The sequence below is a fragment of the Peromyscus californicus genome, unplaced genomic scaffold (assembly GCF_007827085.1).
Source record: "Peromyscus californicus insignis strain IS unplaced genomic scaffold, ASM782708v3 Scaffold_20__1_contigs__length_68692818, whole genome shotgun sequence".
Classification (NCBI taxonomy): domain Eukaryota; kingdom Metazoa; phylum Chordata; class Mammalia; order Rodentia; family Cricetidae; genus Peromyscus; species Peromyscus californicus.
This window is the reverse complement of record NW_026294503.1, coordinates 2,538,362-2,559,290: the sequence shown is the minus strand read 5'-3', so window position 1 is coordinate 2,559,290 and position 20,929 is coordinate 2,538,362. Positions and strand designations below refer to the sequence as shown.

The 20,929-nt window shown below is 37.6% G+C and overlaps 1 protein-coding gene across 3 annotated transcripts in view; it reads left to right on the top strand.

Moving 5' to 3' along the window:
* The window catches only part of Stk3 (serine/threonine kinase 3), a 244,072-nt gene that overhangs the window by 76,173 nt on the left and 146,970 nt on the right, over positions 1-20,929 (top strand). For all 3 annotated transcript variants that reach the window (XR_008220441.1, XM_052747606.1, XM_052747607.1), the window contains one exon: positions 425-592. Coding sequence is in view for 2 of the 3 variants with exons in the window: in XM_052747606.1 (XP_052603566.1) it covers positions 425-592 (168 nt within the window). In the remaining variant the exon portion in view is untranslated. The remainder of the gene's footprint in view (positions 1-424; positions 593-20,929) is intronic.

Sequence of the window (20,929 nt, the reverse complement as noted above, 5' to 3'; positions counted from 1 at the left end):
TGATTTTGACTAAACTGATATTTGGAAAGTATGGAAGGATAACTTCGTTATTCTTATGGAGAAGAAGCCACATTTGAGTCTGTTTACTGTGTTAGGGTCAGTAGATAATAAAAGACATTTTATCATCAAAATGCTCAAGTTTATGAAAAAGAAAACAATATTGAGTCTCTTGGTGTATTGGTTTTCATTGCTTTTGTTGTTATTTTACTATTTTAATGACTATCTCTAATAAGATGATGAAGAGTTAAAAGCTCTTGGTCATTTTACAATTAAAGGTTCCTATAATATGTCATGTTATAACTAGTTGAAACATTTGGAAAATAGTTAATTTTTAATAGAATCTATGTTATTCGGGATCACATGTTGGTATACCTGTTTCCTTTGTGTTTTGTGTAGCATTTATTCTTATGTAATATTATTGCAGGACACAATGGCCAAACGCAATACTGTAATAGGAACCCCATTTTGGATGGCTCCTGAGGTAATTCAAGAAATAGGTTACAACTGTGTGGCTGACATCTGGTCCCTTGGCATCACTTCTATAGAGATGGCAGAAGGGAAACCCCCGTATGCTGACATACATCCAATGAGGGTAAGGAGATAATGTTCTGCTGAAAGCATTGGTTTGGAGTCTTGCAGTTTTGTAGTGGTAGCAAACACAAAGCAAATGCATTCTTGTGAGTTTAGATTCTGTGCAGAAGGAATAGACTGTTAAAAATGAGTAACTGTTGCTTTCCTACTTTATTTCACTATATAATTACTTGGGAGAAAAGAACTCTGAGGGCCATTTGTCTCCCACAAGCACTGTTTCTTCCACCCCAAATACTGCCCACAAGATCCTTGCTTTTCAATAGAGAAATGTATGGTTTCTTTGTTCTTTAGCTCATTGCTTTCCAAAGGCTGCTGGAAAGGGCTTAAGAAATCTCCCCCATTTTCCCACACAGTCCTCAGTTCCTACCTTTCTGTGCCTTTTCTTCCTTCTATTTTATTTAAGCTGATATTAAAAAGTCCCAGTGGGGCTGGAGAATGGCTCTGTGGTTAAGAGCACTGCTGCTCTTCCAGAGGACCCTGGTTCAGTTCTCAGCACCCACATGGAGGCTCACAGCTGTCTGTAACTGTAGTTTCATGGGTTCCATCATCTTCTGACCTCTGTGTCCACCAGGCATAAATGTGAATACACAGACAGACATGTAGGCAAAAACCTAAGCATATAAAATAAACATTTTCAAAGTCCTCGTGTTCAGTGTTGTATCTGTCTGTAAGGAAACTAGGTATATTTCTTTAATTGTTTGATTATTTAAAAATACACTTTTTTTCTTTTGCTCACCATTACCTGCCTCCATGAAGTCCTCCCTATGATAATCTTTGCATTTGAAGTATATACCTTGTATACTCAAGTCTAGCTTGCTGTGCTTTAGGGTTTATAATGACACAGTTTTTAATTATAGTAATATGTGACTCTCTAGCATAGCTGTGTACTTGTATCTTTGTAAATACTTATTGCCATCTAGTGGCTGCCGTTACCTAGGAAGGCTGTAGGAGGAAGGAGGAAGGGTGTGAATGTGTCATAGAATGTGTCATAGAAAAGACAGGGTGACTCGGTGAGGCGAGCGAAGCAAATGGAGGAAGAAAGAAGAGGATGCTTTCAAATATCTAATGAGGAATAAATTGGAATTATGTTTAACATTACAAGGATACAGATAAATACAGTATTGCAAATACTTATAAATCTACATGCCATATTGAGGCACATTACCAGACAGTTATTTTAGTGGTACGGTTGTATTCCATTTGTGGTTTGCAGTTCCTCCACAGGATCAGATAAGTTCTAGAGGTGAGTCTTACATTAGAACTTCTCTGTTTCTACCCATTGTGAATCTTTTCCAAACAAATGGTTCAGCACATTAAAAGCCCCTCAGCCAGATTGAAAAGATTGTAGTATGTGGCTCCTGTTTTAATGATCTTAATACTCACTTGAGTTTGAATCCATACTTATAAAATTGTAAAAACGTATTAGAATATAGTATTTCTCTTTTTAAAATATCTAGATGTACTGTATATATTGTAAACTTCTTCCTAGAATGCCTTAGTCTCTCTCTCTCTCTTTTAATCATCATTTTAAGTCCTGCCAGGTTTTGAAGTCCCAACTCATGTTTTATTTATTTGTTTGTTTGTTTAATAGTGTTGCATTTTGCCTGTGTGTACATCTGGTGTGTGCCTGGTGTTCATACAGGCCAGAAAAGGGCATCAGGTCCTCTGAGACTAGAGGTATAGATGGTTGTGAGCTGCCATGTTGGTGCTGGGAACCAAACCTGGAAGAGCAGCCAGTACTTATCCATCTCTTCATCTCCTCAGATTTTACTTAGATGTATGGGGGCTTCCTTGACAACAACAGTCTGTGCAGACTTCTGTTTTTCTCCTCGTTTGCATACAGAACACACTTGACTCTGGATTTTGGACGGTTACCTGCCTTATGCAGTTGAGAAGGCAGTGTAGTTATAGGATGCTCTGTCAATGGTGTAGTGAATGATGGCAGTGTGGTTATAGGATGCGTTGTCAATGGTGTAGTGAATGAATGCAGTGTGGTTATAGGATGCGTTGTCAATGGTGTAGTGAATGAATGCAGTGTGGTTATAGGATGCTCTGTCATGGTGTTGGGTCTCCTGTGTCGTGAGCTCTTTCACAGCCTGAGCGCTGATCGACATCCAGAACCCGAGTCCTTGGCTGAAAGGCCTCTCGCTTTCCTTGAAATGGTCGTGCTTACTTGGGTTTTGGTTTTCCATAAGGCCTTAGAAAACAGTTGTCTTTGGTTTGCTTGTGACTCAGTGCTTTTCCTTAGCTAATCATAGCCTAACTCTGCGCTTTATGCTTACTGCATTTGTCACACAGAATATGAAACGATGTTGTCTAGGGTATGTAGTTAATAAAGCTAATAACAAAATAATAAAATAGCAACCTGTTCAGCCTCATCCAATTATCAGTGGTTTGGGGGTGTGTGTGTGTGTGTGTGTGTGTGTGTGTGTGTGTGTGTGTGTGTGTGTGGGTGTGTGTGTGTGTGTGTGTGTGTGTGAGGGGGTGTTTAAGATAAAAGAGCCTTCTGAGAGTGAAAAAAAAAAGGCCCTAACTAGAATTGGACAGCGAAAAAATGTATTTGAAAGTGTTGTCATATCACTAGGTAGTTTAGATGAAACCTTTAAGTAAAGGGTTACATTATTTGTTAATGTGACTTAACCTGTCAGTAGCATAACCAGGATTTGAACTCAGGGATCAAACTTAGGTCATTAGGCTAGGCTGCAAATGCCCTGAACAGCTTGACCATCTTGTTGCCCCCAGCCATCCTTAATAGGCTTCTGGCCCTACCAGCCACATGTAATAAGAACCCTCCTTAACGGTGGTGCTGACTTCCAAGACTGATGTGAGGTTAGGCTTTTGTGGTCATTTGCTTAGATAGATCATGTTTTCACCGTGCCTTGTAGTAGTGATGTGACTGATATTTATGAGTCCTGACCCAGTTTTTTGTCTGTGAATTAGTGGTAATGGCCCCACTTGTACTTCATAGAGTTGTTTCTTAAGTTCAAATGAGGTATCTGGGAAGTGCACTTAAACATAAAAGAAAAGAGAATTGTTAGCATTTTGTAGTTACTTTTCAGTTTTTATAAATGATTCAGGTCCTTAAAAATTCCTATTAAATGCTAGTTACCATCTTTCTTAGGGAGCTTTTTGCTGTGGAAAAAAAACGAGCACCTGTTTATTCAGCTGACTTTGTGGTGTTTGTCCAGTAGGACAGTGAATGAATCAGGACCCTACGTGGCACCCAAGGCATTACTCTGCTCAGATGACTTCTGCAGATGCTGCTGGAAGCAATATGGAATCAGTGGGTCATGCAGACAGAGATACATTTTCTCTCCTTGCTAATGGTGATAAATGGAGTTTGTTTGTTTTTAAATATGGGTTTATGAGTATGAGTGCATATGTTTGTGTGTGTGCCACAGTGTGTGTGTGTGTGTGTGTGTGTGTGTGTGTGTGTGTGTGTGTGTGTGTGTGTGCGCGCGCGCACATACCAGAGGATAATATTGGGTGCTAGTTCTTGCCTTCTGTCCTGTTTGAGGCAGTCTCTTGTTCTCAACTTCTAACTGGCCTCAACTAACTAACTGGCCTTTGGACTCCCAGGGAGTCTCTTGTCTCTGCTCCTCATCCCCCTGGAAGGTGCTCTGGTTACAAGTAGCTCTTACTTTGGCTTTAATGGGTTCTGTCGGGGGAGGAGAGGGGGGGAGGTGGTATTTAAATTCAGGTCCTCATGCTTGTGTGGCAAGTGTCTTGCCTGTCTCCCTAGCCCCCAGGGTTTTCTTTTTCCTCGACTGTCACTTTGAGCTGCTGTCTATCCCAGTGATAGAAACCATGCCTGACAGAAGTGTAAAATGAGCTTTTCCTACAGCAGAGAATTCAGTCAGCTGGGCCCCTGAGAGTGCCCTTCAATACTGGTGTTTGAGTGGATGTGCATTTTTGTAAGATAGGTTTTTAAAGTAATTTTTTGTTACATATATTGATTTGTCTGTGTTGGGGACACAATTCATGTATGGAAGTCGGAGGACAATGTGGCTCTCTCTTTTCACCATGTGGCACTCAAGGATTAACTCAGGTTGTTAGGCGTGACAGCAGGTGTCTTTTCCTATTGAGTGATCTCACTGACCCAGTTTATACTTTTGATCAAATGAAAATAGGGGCTTCTGGAAGCAAGGACTCCTTTATCCTGAGTGATTGAGAATTGTGTGCTCAACAGTAAGAATATCATGACCTTCACAGAGATTTATGTTTTTTTTCCACTATTTGCTTTATCACAGTATACAATAATTCTGCATTTTAGTCTGAAATACACACACACACACACATGCACACATTTCATATTGTATGGACATGGCATCCATATCTTCTTGTATTATTATTATTATTAGGTTAATAAGTCTAATTACTATCAGAGGTCATCACTCAGCTGCTCAAAACTTTTTCCTTGTATTGCTGGGTGTGGTGGACACCTTTAATCCCAGCACTCTGAAAGCAGAGGAGAGTAGAGATCAAGGCCAGCCTGGTCTATATGCTGAGACTTGCCTCAAAAAACAAAACAAAACAACCCTTTCTCTAAATTCTATCATATTATGTGAATAATGTATGTAACAGCACTTTTTAATGAGGCATTTGTCTTATATTTCCTGTTAGAGCTTAGTTTTAAAGGAAATGAGCTTCACATTTATTTTGAATTGAACCTGGCAGAATGACCTATGCATAAAAGTGTTCAGTAAATATTTTTGTTAAGTGAATGTGAGCTAAGTTCTCTTTCTATCTGGAAGATACTTCTGTGATGTTAGTATTGAAATCTGGTGAACTCAGACTCTTCTTTTTTACAATAATAAGTGTTTTACTTAAAACTTAGGGCCAGGGAAATAAACAAAACCTTGAGTGTAAATGCTAATAAAGTACAGCTTGAAACACCCATCTTTCCTTGTATCCTGCCTTCCAGCCTTTTATTTAACACAGTTTATTTAAATTTTAAATTGATCTTATTCATTCTTTTTTGAGTACTTTAGACCCCGTCTCCTTACTGAGGGACTCAGAAAGAAAAGTATTGCCATGTTCTAGTCTGATTTCTGGACACAGCAGCATTGGTTTGTGAAGGAATAGAATTGTTAGACCTTATGGAAGATTTCTGTTTGTTTGAAAAACAATTGTGTGGCATTAGTGTGTTGATCATTACAGATACTCTTTTGTTCTCAATTTGTTATAGTCACTATTGAGGATAGAGAACTAAGGTAGCAGTTATTGCAGAAAACATACAAGTCAGTGAATTTGTGGCTTGGAGATTGGTATGTTGACAGGTGTTGACTGTAATTTCAAGTGTACAACACTCGGAAATCCATAATAGTTTTGGTAAGAAGTACTTTTCTATCAAGTTTGACTTTTGAAATTATGCTTATACAGACACACAAAAATGACAACAGATGAGACATACTTAAAATAAGTTCATTTTGTAAGTAAATGTCCTCAGAAAGGATTGTTTACTGTCTGAAGAACCACATGTATTAATTATGTTAGTTCAGATTATGTGTACTGGTGCTTAGTTTTCAGTGTAACTTTTACCTGAATAGAACTCTCTTCATTATAGATGGGCTCATGTAAATAGTGTAATTACGAGAAGTTGAGTTATGTAGTGAAAGGCAAGGAATGCATGATAAAGGTGACTTTGTAAACCTCACTCATTGGAAGGCTTGTGAATCTCTCAAATTCTGTAATCAAATAAATGATATTAAAGAAAGAAGTAATTTAACATAACAATGTGGCCTATACTAAACATATGTTCCTGTTAATAAGTTACATTATGATCTTTCAGGACTTGTGTTTAGTTAGTACATTTTGATTCATTTGATACCTCAGTTTTTCTTAATTTTTATTAGCAAGTTGTTACAGTGGTTAACAAGAAATACACAGATTTAAGTTGCAATAGTTTTCCCAGGGTTATATGATCCAACTTCACAAGCGTCTTGAACATATGTAGATGCTTTTCTATTTTGCTTTAACTGTGACATACAATTGATATAGGCAAGCATGAAAGCTTGGGCAAATTTTCCTTGCTTTTTCTGGATCTTGCTCAGGTTCTGTGGTATTTATGTAAAGAACAATTTCGTTACTGGGGAATGCATGTTGAAATTACCATGTGCACTGTTTTGCTGTAGGCTCGTTGGCACTGCCACAAAGGTAATGCTCTGCCAGTAGGCCATTTCCTTGTCGGCTGCATTTACAGTTTAATAGAAATATTACATGACTTTTTAAACAAGTGTTTTGGCAGGGAGGAAATGGCAGATTCCATACAAACAAGCATAGCTTCCTTTTCTTAACCACACTACAGCTACTCAAGAAATTGTAGTTGGTTTCAAGTTTGGGAGTTTAGGGGTAGAATGGGGAGTCAGGTTGAAACAGGAATGACATTGATATTTACTATAAAATAGTCATGTATTTTTACTGCTGGATTTTATTACTGTTCAGTTTCAGTCAGTGGCAATTAATATATTTCTGCATCACAGCTCAGATAATTTTAATGCAATTTAGGACTAACTGGGTTTTCATTGGTTGAAAAGGCCAGGACCACAGATAGGTCTCCTAGATGGTAACACTGCTTTTTAAAGTTTTGTTCCTTACACTTTTGGCCTTGCTGTGTGATTGGTCCTTCATGACTTTGCCTAAACAATACCTTTTTTTTTTAAAATTGCGATTCAGTCTTGATGAGCGGCCTTGGGAGCTTGAGATCATAGCAAGGGAATTTGGGAGATTTGTTCGCATTGACGTCAAACCTGATATAGCTTCTGCCACATCTTTTGGTCAGTTTGTTTTGGGTCTCTGTTACTCATTTTGAAAGGTCATATTTACAATTTTTATTTGGAAGTTACTCCATCCTATTCTTTTTTTCCTTAGTCCCCTGGCCCTTGAAACATTTGCAGCTTTGATAAAACTGCCATCTTTAGTTGTAAAGGATTCATACTTTGGGAAATGCCTATAGGGAAGAAATTGTGCTTTGCTTTTTGACGTGTCTGTAGCCACATTCTTTTTCTAGTGTAGAGCTCACTTTTCTTTTGTAGGGAAGAGGGATGATTTATTCTTTACTCCTTTTCTTTCCTTATTGTTTCTGACCTCTCCGCCAACCACCTGGCAGCTGGAGAGCGTTACACTGCTTGTGGCGTGGTGGAGACTGGCACTGGGTGTGTTCTTACAGCCATCATAGCACCGGCTTTTGTTTTTTTCCGTGTTTCAGTTTGTTGGTAATGGACATATGGACATCATATGTTCTGTGGAATACTGTACGAAGCCAATTTGAACTGTTTCCATTTGCCTCAAGTCCAATCATGGTATTTATTTTTCCATGGCACTTACCCAGATTATCCATACCTCCTGCTTAGCTTGTGTCTCTGCTACCATGGACTGTGTTTCGTCTGATTGCCTCTAGTTTCTCACAGTATGTAATTGCCTTTTCCCCATAACTCCCTTTTCATAGCACTGATTGATGTTTATAAACGAGCCCAAGATCTTTTAGATAACAGATATTCAGGTGCATACTACATGATACTCAGTTTGCTTTTGTTTACACACAAGGAGAGTTTTATATCCATTCTCCTTAACTGGAATTGAATATTCTAGTGAAAAAATTTAGAAGATTGACTTATGGTTTTAGACCAGTATTGCTTACTTTTTAGTATCCATAGTAACATGTAACAGTAATATGATATCAGAGTCCATTTGGTATCTCAAATCAAGTTACAATTTTATTCCTGTATTTTGAAGGTGAAATCCTCAAGTTCTTTTGTAGGCATGAGGAAATGTGACTATCATATTGTTTCTTGTAGTTCTCATTAGCTCTCTGGCCTTGCATAAAGGCATTTCTAATTACTACTTTGCAGACAGTGAATAGAGGAGTTGCTATACTCTGGGGTCATTCAGTGAACCACTGGTATTGTTACTGGGAAGCTGTAGCTTTAAGCTTGTGGGTCAGCTGGCAGTATTCATTTTCATCATTGAGCCAATCCTTACTGGGTACCCACTATCTGCTGGAGACTGTTCACATCCTGGGGACACAGAAGTAGAAGGAAAACATGAACATTTCTCTACTGGCCTTTGTATACTGAAGGGGAAAGAGAATGTAGAAAAGAAATACAGCATTTATATTACATGGTAATAAATAGAAAAAAAGCAAGGGAACAAACCAGGAAGTGGTAAGAGTCACATCGTGTTTGATGTGCTGTGTTTTTAGTCACCCCTTCATCTAGAAAGTGGTACTTGACTAAAAACCTGAGGAAATTTAGGCTGAGTCCAGAATACTTAAGGAAGAGGTTAACAATTTATATTCAGTTGTGAAGTGGGGGTGTGCCTGTTGACTCCTGGTGTATGTCACGAAGACTTGAAGGTTAAAAATCAAAGCTCAGACTTTTCTTCTGAATGAGCTGCCATCTGAGTAGAGGAGGGACAGAACCTGGTCGGTGCTAAGAGAGACCCCGAGGAGGAGGTTTTTCCTTGAGCTAAGAAAGGGACGGTGCCCGGATGACAAGAATGGCAATAGCAACAAAATACCCAGCAGTGGATTCTGTTGGCTATAAAGTGGGTTAGCTGAACTTGTAGATAAATCCTGTACATTAAACAGAGGTGATTTCTTTTCAGAAGTCACTCTGATCTGCTTTGGAAGATGGTCGTTTCTACTTATCAGTTAAAGTGGGAGGGCCAAAAGTGAGTGGAAAATTGTTTTTTTTTTATAGGAAACACAATTACTATTTTAATATGTTTGTTGTACAAAGGAAAGAAAGGTGTAAAGGAAGAAAGCAAAGCATAAAGATGAAAATAAAAATTGCCAGTACTTGTACTACTAAGAGATTTGTAATTGGCATTTGATACATGGTCTTCCTGTTTGCTTTGTGTATCTACCACAAGGACATGCTGGATTTTTGAAAGCATTTGTTAGTCAAAGTTGGAATAATGGGATTATATTGTCTCCTCATATCATCTTCTCATTTAACACTGTATCTTGACTGCTTCTCCATATCCTTTTGACTCAAGTAAGGTGTGGTCATGATGCATGCTTATAATAGCAGCTCTTGGAAGGCTGAAGGAGGAAGAGGGCAAGTTCAGGGCCACCCTGGGGTACACTGCAAGATTCTGTCTCAGTAGACAAATAACTTGAAAGCAAATGCATTTTTAAAAACAAATTTTGAGTGACTTAAATGAAATATTTCCATATACAATCTGCATTTAAGGCAAAGCTTTGAAAAAGAATTGTTTCTTTACTGCAGAAGAGAACAACCTAGATGGAGAAACTAGCACTAGTCAGAGTCTCAGTGTTTATCAAATATTGTCTCAACTTTCAAGACTCACTTATCCAGTAATTATAAGTTACATTTTTTATTTGTTTTTTGAGATAGGGTTTCTCTGTGTAGCCCTGGCTGTCCTCAAACTCACTCTGTAGACCAGACTGGCCCAGGACTCAGAGATCCACCTGCCTCTGCCTCCTGAGTGCTGGGCGTGCGGCACCACACCTGGCAATAAGTTATACCTTTTGTTTGTTTGTTTGTTTTGTTTTTTGAGACAGGGTTTCTCTGTGTAGCTTTGCACCTTTCCTGGAACTCGCTTTGGAGAAGAGGCTGGTCTCGAACTCACAGAGATCCGCCTGCCTCTGCCTCCCAAGTTCTGGGATTAAAGGCGTGCACCACCACCGCCTGGCAATAAGTTATACTTTAAAGGCAGTATTCTGATGCAACCTTTAGGTTAAGGCACATCAGTTCTGCATGATTTTAATTTTCGTTTCTTTTCCACACTATTATTTCTACATAAGATTTTAAGAACTCTACTGAGAGAGTTATCTTCTAGCCTTAAGAAACTCATTTTTACTGCAGTTTATACATTGTATCTTTAACTTTGTATCAGTAAGCAGTCTTAACCAGCTGAATGATTGCATCAAGTCTAAATAATCAACCATATCAGAAACATGCAATTAATAATGAACAGATTGTTAGATACTTCCTCCTAGCAGGCCAGACATTTTAGAAAGAAAACACTCTGAATATTTTCTTCATTTAAAATGTATTTAACCTGCCAAAAAATACAAATGTGGTTTTCTTAACCTTGAATACTGGTATATACATGTGCATTTGGGAAGTATTCTGCTGTTACCAGCCTCCTGGTCATTGGGGAAGTGGAGCTGTTTCTCACTCCAAGGCCGTTTTTACTGTTTGCTACCCCTCTTGCTGCTGACATTCTGAGTTCTAAAACACTCTGTCCCGTCTCAAGAAGGAGAGTTCTGGACAGTTCCTGGGAGGGGACAGAGGGTGGAAGAAGGGTAGGGAGACAGTTGCCCACATCTAGCGATTTGGAGAAGATGCATGACTGGAAACCAAAGAAGGAGGCATTGGGAGAATCTGTGCTTTAGACAAGGGGAAAGACGTAAGGAGAAGTAGTTGATGACCCTTCAGCAGTATGTGGCTCTTTTGTCTTTGTTTTGGTGACATGAACAGATCATCAGATTTAAGGCTGCGGTTGGCTTTTAGGAGTATGGTTTAGCAATAAATAGTATGGGGCAGAAATAAATTTACGAGACATCAAGAAAGAGTAATGGGCAGGAAAATGGAAGCATCAGGAGTAGACTTATCTGATGTGTTTGGTAGCCAAAGAGAAGAGGGAAGTTAGAAGAAAAATTGGAAGGTGTCAGAATCCATGGAAGGTTTTAGTAGGATGAGGACACTTCATCTGACTTTAGAATTATAGGAAGGACCCAGAGCAGAGAGCTTAAGATAGGAGTAGGCCAGTAACTAAGCAAGGCCCCAGTTAGGCAAAATGGAGTGCAAGTCTAGTTATCAAGCAAGGGAAATAGATGAAAAGTATGTTTATAAAATGCTCATGTCTGAATACCCAGTGTGTATTTTAAAAGTCCATTACTTCCATCTTCGGAAACACTATAAAGTATTCTATATGGCTGCCAGTCTTAGGCAGGGCTGATAGGCTGACAGACAGAAATAATTTTCTAAGCCAACTGTTTTATGAATCCTGGTTAGCGTTAGTGCTGGTGCAGTTGCTTACAAATTGTTCACCAGCCTTTTAGCAACCATACCATGACCAGCTCAGTGCAGACTGAAACTCATGATTGAATAACTTTAACCAATTTTTAAGAGTTGTGTAATATACACAAAATTTCATCTTTTAAAAACTACTGTGTGTGTATGTTCCTGTATGCATGTGTGTACAGGTGTGCATGCCAGCATGTGTGGATGTTCCTCTATGCAAGCGTGTACAGGTATTCATGCTAATGTGTGTGGGTGTAGCGGCCAAAGGTTGAAGTCTGATACCGCCTTCTATCCTTCTCTACTCTAGGTTTTGAGATGGAGTCTCTTGTGATCCTGAAGATTTCTGTTTCAGCTAGGCTGGCTGGCTAGTGAGCTGCTGGGATCTGCCTGAGCTGGGGTTACAGGTGTATACCAACATGCTTGGCTTTCTTGTGTGGGTGCTAGAGATCTGAACTCGGGTCCTCAGGCTTGAACAGCAAAGGACTTTACTTATGAGCTATCTTCCCAGCCCCCACTTTTGTGTCACTCTGGACTCAGCACTGCTGTTCACCTGAACTTCTTATCATCCCATCTCAGCTTCATAGCTTAAATAACTTCCTGCTGCTTTGTTCATCTGACATTAAGTAGCCACCATTCTCTATAGAGATTTGACTATTCTCGGTACCTTATATAAGTAAAGTTATACAATATATGTCCATTTTTATAGGATGGGGTGTTCTGGATTCTTTTGCATAGACGTGTTTTGTAGGCTTGTCCATATTGTTCCATATATTGAAATTTTGTTTTTTTAATTAACTAGTATTCTCCCTCCCTCCCCATCTCTCTGTGTGTGCATGTGTGTGTTTATCCATTCCTTTGTTGGTACACACTTGCATTGTTATTATTCATAATAATTTTTATTATTGTGAGTAATGCTGGCACAGACATGAGAGTGCAGATGTTTATGTGAGTGTTTTGAGTGTCTCTTTTCATTCTACTGGGTATGTGTCCCTAAGTGGAATTCCTGGGTTGTATGGCGAATGTGTTAGTGTTTTTGAGGGACCACTATAATTTTCCCATAGCTCACCAACCTCTCCTGTTGTATTAGAGGCACAGGATAAGAGGGCATATAGAACATATTGTTATTTTCAAGGACGTATAGACCTTAGTGGCACACAATATATTCCTGTACTTGTAGCTCCATGAGGGGCAGAGGCAGGAGAATTGAGTTTAAGGCCAGCCTGGACAATACAGAGAAACTGCATTAAAAAAGAAAACAAAGCCAGATTTACAGACTCATGAGATACAAGAAAACCCTTGTACGTGTTTGGGTGTGTCATTTCTGTGATCGGGAAGCTGGTTCACTTGTGCACAGGAACAGAGGTCATGACTACTCTTTACTGTGATAATCCTTAGAAGTGACATTTCTCTCTCACAGATCACAGTGCAAGGCTCAGAACATTTTGGAATGTATGATAGAGAATTTGTTAAATGTTTTGTTTTCTACAAACCAAATAGTTCATTTAACTATCTTTATTCATATAGCATTTGTGTATATTTTCCCTTACTTGTTAAACATTTATTTTAAGTTGGTTGACTTAAATCTATGTGTTTGAATCAGTGTAAGTTAATGTGTCATGCCCATTCTTTGACTGACTTCAGTATACAAATTTAGAGTTTATTGAATAATTTAGTATAATAGTAAAATTAACAACAGCTTTCTTTTTTGTTATTCATAAATGTGCATTTGGAATATATTGTTTCAAGCAGATCTGTTATAACACATTTAATGCAATCTTAGGATCATCATTATAATTGAGAAAACAAAAGAACCACCTCTTCATACTAGCAAAATGTATATGAAGCAGTGAAATGGAAAATATGAATTATTTTCTTTTTGGGTATTTCATGGTTTTTATTTTGAGCTGTTAGTCGGAAGTGTCTCATAATTTCTTTTAATCTGTTTTGTTTGGGGTAAAGTGTTTTCAGACCTTATCTTTTGACTGCCATATATGGGAACTAATTGTGATGTTTTATTTAGTAACACATTCCTGTAAACCACAGGCCAAATGTTTTAGCTTTTGGTATATGGATTCCTGTTTGTTTATTTGGTTTTTTTTTTCTCTATCTCTTTTTCTTTACCTTAAAGAAGGAGAAAATTAATCCTTTCCTCCGACAGTGAACATTTAGTGTTATAGTTTTATGATTCTTTAAAATTTGCTTGCCCTAGGCTAACCCAGTTCTTTTCATTTTTGACATTGAAGTATCTGGAAAGATTGAAGTCATAAAACTGATTGTCTGGGTTGTAAGAAAGTTTAGAGGCTATAAATAAAATATGTAGCACTAAACATTAACCACAGACTTACTTCTGTTAGTGTTGATATTTTTGAAGCTAAATACTACCACAAATCAATAATGTGTCTCCCTTAAAAGAAGCATGTAAAGATGGTATCCTCATTTTAACACCTCTGAAACATTTCACAATAATTATAAGGGTTCTTGGTGAAAAGTTTAGACTTCTATGAAGTGTTTTAAAATGTGTCCATGGCCTGGTGGTGGTGGTGGTGCATGCCTTTTTCCAGCACTCAGGAGGCAGAGGCAGATGGATCTCTGTGAGTTCAAGGCCAGCCTAGTCTACACAGAGAGTTCAAGGACAGCCAGAACTACACAAAGAAATCCTGTCTCGAAAAACCAACCAACCAGTCTAACAAACAAACAAAAAGGTGTCCCCCAATTCTAGTAAGCAATAATAACTTGATGGTCAGAATGTGCCAAAATTGGGCATTTCCCCAGAATTCTCTCTGAATTACCGTATTGCCACATAATTTAAATAACCCCTTGCTCTTAAAATATTTGGTGTGTGAATAAAGCTGGGAGTGGGAGAGGTGGTCCTCCCCAAGGAAGAGCAGACCAGTTGGCTGTCCAGTGCCAACAGCCCAGAAAACAAACATATAGAAGTAGCATTATATGGTCTCAACAGGTTATATTTAGGAATATATATGTATATACAAGTACTTATATGTATTTACTAATAATTGATGAAAAGGACAGTGAATTTGAACAAGAATAGGGAGGTGTACATGGGAGGATTTAGAGGGAAGAAGGGGAGAAATCTGGTAATTAAAATACAATTTCAAAAATAAATGAAAAATTATATGGCTTGGATAATAGAAAAGACTACTTTTAATTTGTTGAAGAAATTGTTTTTAAAACCATTGGAGGGAAAATCATCAATTTATTTCAGGTTTGGTGAGATGGGTCATCAAGTAAAAGTGCTTGTGCTCAAGGCAGTCAATAAGTTCCTTCCCTAGAGCCCACATGTGCTCAAGGCGGTCAATAAGTTCCTTCCTTAGAGCCCATATGTGCTCAAGGCAGTCAGTAAGTTCCTTCCCTAGAGCCCACATGTGCTCAAGACAGTCAATAAGTTCCTTCCCTAGAGCCCATATGTGCTCAAGCATGGTGATAAGTTCCTTCCCTAGAGCCTGTATGTGCTCAAGCATGGTGATAAGTTCCTTCCCTAGAGCCTGTATGTGCTCAAGCATGGTGATAAGTTCCTTCCCTAGAGCCCACATGTGCTCAAGCATGGTGATAAGTTCCTTCCCTAGAGCCTGTATGTGCTCAAGCATGGTGATAAGTTCCTTCCCTAGAGCCCACATGTGCTCAAGCATGGTGATAAGTTCCTTCCCTAGAGCCTGTATGTGCTCAAGCATGGTGATAAGTTCCTTCCCTAGAGCCTGTATGTGCTCAAGCATGGTGATAAGTTCCTTCCCTAGAACCCACATGTGCTCAAGCATGGTGATAAGTTCCTTCCCTAGAGCCCATATGTGCTCAAGCATGGTGATAAGTTCCTTCCCTAGAGCCCATATGTGCTCAAGCATGGTGATAAGTTCCTTCCCTAGAGCCCACATGTGCTCAAGCATGGTGATAAGTTCCTTCCTTAGAGCCCATACGGAATCAGAGACTCAAGTCCTACAAGTTGTTCTCTGACCTCCACGATTGCATCATGACACACGTGTGCATGCACATACATAAGAAATACATAAATGTAAAAAGGTTGTTTAAAGTTTATTTTATAGGCCTTTACTTAGCTCTGAACTTTGAGTCCAGGAGCAATAGAAGTCAGAGCTCTTCTTTCTAAGTCTGTTAATGCTTGAAGGAAAGAGTGATATCTGAGGGCTAACTTGATGACTTGTAGATGGGAAATTTTGTCAGATAATGTAATATTATGGAAAATGTCTATAGCAAAAAAATAACATCTATGCCCACATGCATGCACACATGCACGCTCACACACACCTACCTGAAAATCATCTAAGGGTATTTTGTAGATTAGGTATTATGTTCATGTAGAGTGAGAAGAATCTTTATCTGGCTCACAGAAAACTTCTGGCAAAGCGATTTATAGTTATATATCTGTATCTCTGTATCTCTGTATCTCTGTATCTCTCTCTCTCTCTCTCTCTCTCTCTCTCTCTCTCTCTCTCTCTCTCTCTCTCTCTCTCTTTCTCTCTTTCTCCATATATATATATATATCTCAACCTCAGAATTGACAAGATCAGGCATGTTCAGAGTGGTATGGAGGTATGTCTGTTAACAAAAAAGAGCAAGTAAATAAAATCTCATGATTTCTAAAATCTGAAGGATTAACTGTAGGCATCTATTTTAGGCATCTACTACAATCATTGCTTAAAGAGTAAATAAGTTATTAGTGAATTGAAACTGTTTGTAGCTAATAAGTTTATTAGTTATCAAACTCTTTAGTTTAAAATAAGATGTGGAATATTGTATACCTACTAGAATAATAAAACTCATAAATTTGTTTGTTAGATAATAAGAAAATATTAATTTACTGTGTGTAATCAAGTAGCAGAAACAGTTGGAAAGCTGGGTACAATTGACATTTAATTGGGAGTGAATAGGAGATACTTCATATTTCTAAATGAAGTTTTAATTAAAGTAAGATTGACTCATCTTTTTTTGACGTCTTTGCAAAGGAAATTTGAAATCACCTCAGTTGATGGTTGGCTTTTTCTAACTTCGATTAATCACTTTCAAAGTAAGGAGGTGGACCAGCACAGTGACTTCATTATTACACACACTAGTGACTTTGTAATTACACACAGTGAGACTGTTGGAGACTTAGGTCATGCGACTGCAGAGGGTCTTACTGGTCACTTTACACAGTGCTGGGCGTGTTCTCTGTCTGATTCACACACACACAAGACAGATCTAAAAGAGATTCTGCTTCTATTACTTTTGGCAAATATAGTTTAATAGAGTATATTTTAACTAGAAATAGTGGTTTCAAAGATATTTTATCTGTTAATTCTAAAAACATTAAGGTTTTTTTTTTTTTTTTTTTTTTTTTTTTTTTTTTTTTGCTGCTTTTTGAGACAGGGTTTCTCTGTGTAGCCTTGGCTGTCCTGGAACTCCCTTTGTAGACCAGGATGGCCTCCAACTCAGAGATCCACGAGCCTCTGCCTCCTGAGTGCTGGGATTGAAGGTGTGCACCACCATCGCCCAGCAATAAATTAATTTCTACTTGAATGAGTAACAATGAACAATACATGCTTCATCAGCTGACAGATAGAATCTTCATTGGGAACAAATACTTCACTGCGTCTGGAAGATTCTTGTCAATCTCAGCAAGAATATTAACTTCTATGTAGTGTCATCTATTTGTAAATTTCTCATTTGCTCATTTCACAGGCTAAAACATAATAAATGATTTAATACAGTCATTAATACTGTATTAAACAACCAAGATTAATAGAGGCAATGAAACAATCAAAATGACTTATATGCACATATGAAAATACCAGTTAAATCCTGTGTATTCATGTATGCTATTTAAAATTCTAATGTAGGGAAAGGTAACAAGAAATAGAAAGTATCTAATAATGTCATTATTTTAAAACAAGCTTATGTATATGGTTAGTCTTTTATATTTATTTATATGTATATATGAGTGTATGTGGGTGTCATGGTTAATCTCTTTCAAGAGGAATGGAAAGTACTGCTTTTTAAAGGAAAAACTAAGTACTTATATTCTTTCCAATACCAAAGTAAGAAACAAAAGTTTCATTTACTTTTTTTTTGGTAGAGGAAATTTCATCAGATTTAAACAACAGATTATACAATAATTATTCTCATGAGGAAAAGTTAAACAGTATAATGTTGCAAATTACATCACATTTTTCTTACAGGTTGTAGATTTAAATTTCTTTTGTGTTTTTAAGTTTTAAAATTCTCAGAGATTCTTACTTGGTTTTCTTATTCTGAATTGCCTTATATATTCATTCAATTTTTAAAAGGATGCTGCATATTTAATGGGAGAACTTTTTTTTTTAAAGGAAGTGTTGCCAATCAGTCTAAATTTGTTACAGTTAAAATTTGATGGTCTACAGACAATTTATAATCCTTTTCTTGTTATAAAATATTGTCAAATTTTTAGTAGCATCAGTCGGAAAGTTTATGGAAACGTTGTTTAAGGTGGTTTAAAATAGACTACGTCTTTAATTTGAATTGGATGGCACCTGTTTTCATTTTGTTTCCTCGGCAACACCACTGGTACCCAAATTGCCCAGAGACCACCCTGGTTTTGGAGGAGAATGAAATCATTCTGTCTTTTTCTTAAAAAAAAAAACAAAAAAAAAAAACCTTCATCCTTTTACTGACTAAATATTTAAACAGAGTTATAAAACATCTGTCAGAGTTTGTGAACTCACTTTAGAGTAAAAGAGTTTAGGACACATAACTGGAAGTTTTGAATAAAAATACCTGAGTAATTTTAGTTTGACTTTCTAATGGTAAAAATTTTAGTATAATGAGAATTAGAAATTAGAAAAATGACTAATAGTAAAAGGAGAAAAAAAAGGCTGGACTTAGAGATTTTTATGAAAAGCTATGATTTTTTTTTGTTTCATTCATTTAATGAGAATTTGGATTAAAAATGAAAAGATCTTTTTTTCTAGGATGTTCCTAGTAGTTATGGTTCCTAGCAAAGCATGGTTTATGCTCTAGAGCAGTGGTTCTCATCCTTCCTAACGCTGGGACCCTTTAATACAGTTCCTCATGTTATGGTGACCCCACCCATAAGATTATTTTGTTGCTACTTCATAACTGTAATTTTGCTACTGTTAGGAGTCCTAATGTAAATATCTGATATGCAGGATACCTGATGTATGACCCTAAAGGGGTTGTGACCTACAGTTTGAGAATCACTGCTTCAGAAACTCCTACAGGATGAAGATGGGATGATGGGGCTAATAGAAATAGAATGTTTTCTAATAGGTCCTGAAGTTTTCATATTCTGTCATGTCTTCATGTCTTTGGATACCATGAAATGTTATATTAACTGTTTTAACTGGGGACAGTTGAGACTCATATTCATTAAAATAAGTAGATAAAAATTACTAATTTTCAATGACCCGTGGCCAGAACTGATCTCTTATATATAAGACATATATCTTAGGCTAACATGTATTCTTTTGACAAACTTTCTTGATCAAATAAGATTTATTCCTGTGCTCTCAATGAAAATTCATATAAGGTATTTTAGTTCATATTTATTGGATGAATAAATATATCTGCAGGTCTTTAGTTTAAATTTTTTTAGTAGATTATTTCCTGCTGTGGAAATATTTACAGGAGGCAGATACTAAATCAGACTGGATAAGGAAACCTAGTATACAGAACCAATATGAGCACTAAATATTTGACATCATTAAAAATGCTATTCTATTGTTCTTTTTACTGTAAGATTACATTTTAAAGACAGATCCCTTTTTCTTAGTTTTTGAACTTGAGAGCTGGTTATAGGAAGCCATTGGAACATTTTCTGCAGAATGGTGATTAGGGTGGAGCAGGGCAGAAGTCTGGAAGACCCAACAGGAAAATGCTAATAGTCCCGGTGACAAGTGATGGGCACTCACATTAAAATATTAGCTGTGGTAATGGAGAGAAGAAGGGTACTTCAAGATCTATAAAGGGCTCGAAACAAATAAGGCTAGTCTTATTTTAGTTTTGATTCAGCTTAAATGTTGGTACTAATGTTAACTATGTCCATGATCCTGGAGGGACAGTTCTTTACTCATGAGTTTCTTCTGAAGCATTTCCTTACTTTCAAAGATGCTTCTGTATTTAACTTTTTAAAAATTGTTTCTATTCCAGAAGTGAGAGAGAAAAAGTTTAACCCTAAGTACTAGGAAATTGAACCTGGAGCATCCTAAGTAAGTGCTCTACTACATCTTCAGGCCCTTCTACCCTTTTTGATTGTCTCTATTGGCTTTAAAAAAACATTTTTTTATTTTTTAAAATTATAATTACATCATTTCACCCTTCCCTTTCTTTCCTCTGCCCTCTCTCATTTACTGCCCCCTGTTCATTCTCAGATTCATGGCCTTTTCTTTAATTGTTGTTATTTACACATTCTCTCCTAAATACATAAATAAAACCTGCACAGTCTATCTAATGTTGCATGTATGAAGATGATCTCAGGGCTATCCATTTAATATTGGATAACCAGTTGGGGGCTCTTCCCTGGGAAAGAACGTTTTTCTCATTCTCAACATTTCCTGGTTGTTCAGAGTAGTTCTTTGTCTATGGCTTAATCCCCATGAGTTTTCTCTCCTTTGTGTTAGCATGTCCATTGGTGTTATTATTGTTCAGGTCTTGTTTAGGAGCCATGTTGATGAGACTTCATGGATTAGAGACATTTCTAGGAAACACAATCTCACAGCAAACTTCCTGTTACTCTGAGTCTTAGAATACTTCCTCCTCAATGATCCCTGAGCCTTAGGTTCAGGAATTGTGTTATAGATGTATCAGATAGGACTGTGCACCACATGGTCTCTTGTTCTCTGCATTAAGATCAGTTATGGTTTTCTGTAATGGTCATTGTCCATTGCAAAGAGATGTTTCTCTGATGTGGGGTGAGAACTACACTTATCTTTGGGTCTGAGGATAAATATTTAGAGTATAGTTATAAATTATGCTGGTTTAGTAAAGCGGTGCTTGTAGGTTCATCTCCATGATCTGTGAATTCATTAGCCCTGGATAGTGGCTAGGGTTTCAGTACCAAGCATGGTTTCCTTCTTGTTGAGTGGGCCTTAAATCCAACTAGAGAGCTGTTGGTTGCTGCTGAGGTGTGCATGCCACTACTGTACCCTCAGGGCTTCTGAGCCATGCTGGCCATTGTTGTGGTTCATAGGCATCATGACTGGGTAGGACTGTTGGTTGCTTCCTTCCTTTGGAAGCTCGCATGGTGCCTTCTGGGTCTGTAATAAGTTGAGGTCTGGAATGGTAATTCCTCTAACATTGTTCCTTTTGCTCAGGTTTTTTTTTGTTTTTGTTTTTTTTTTTTT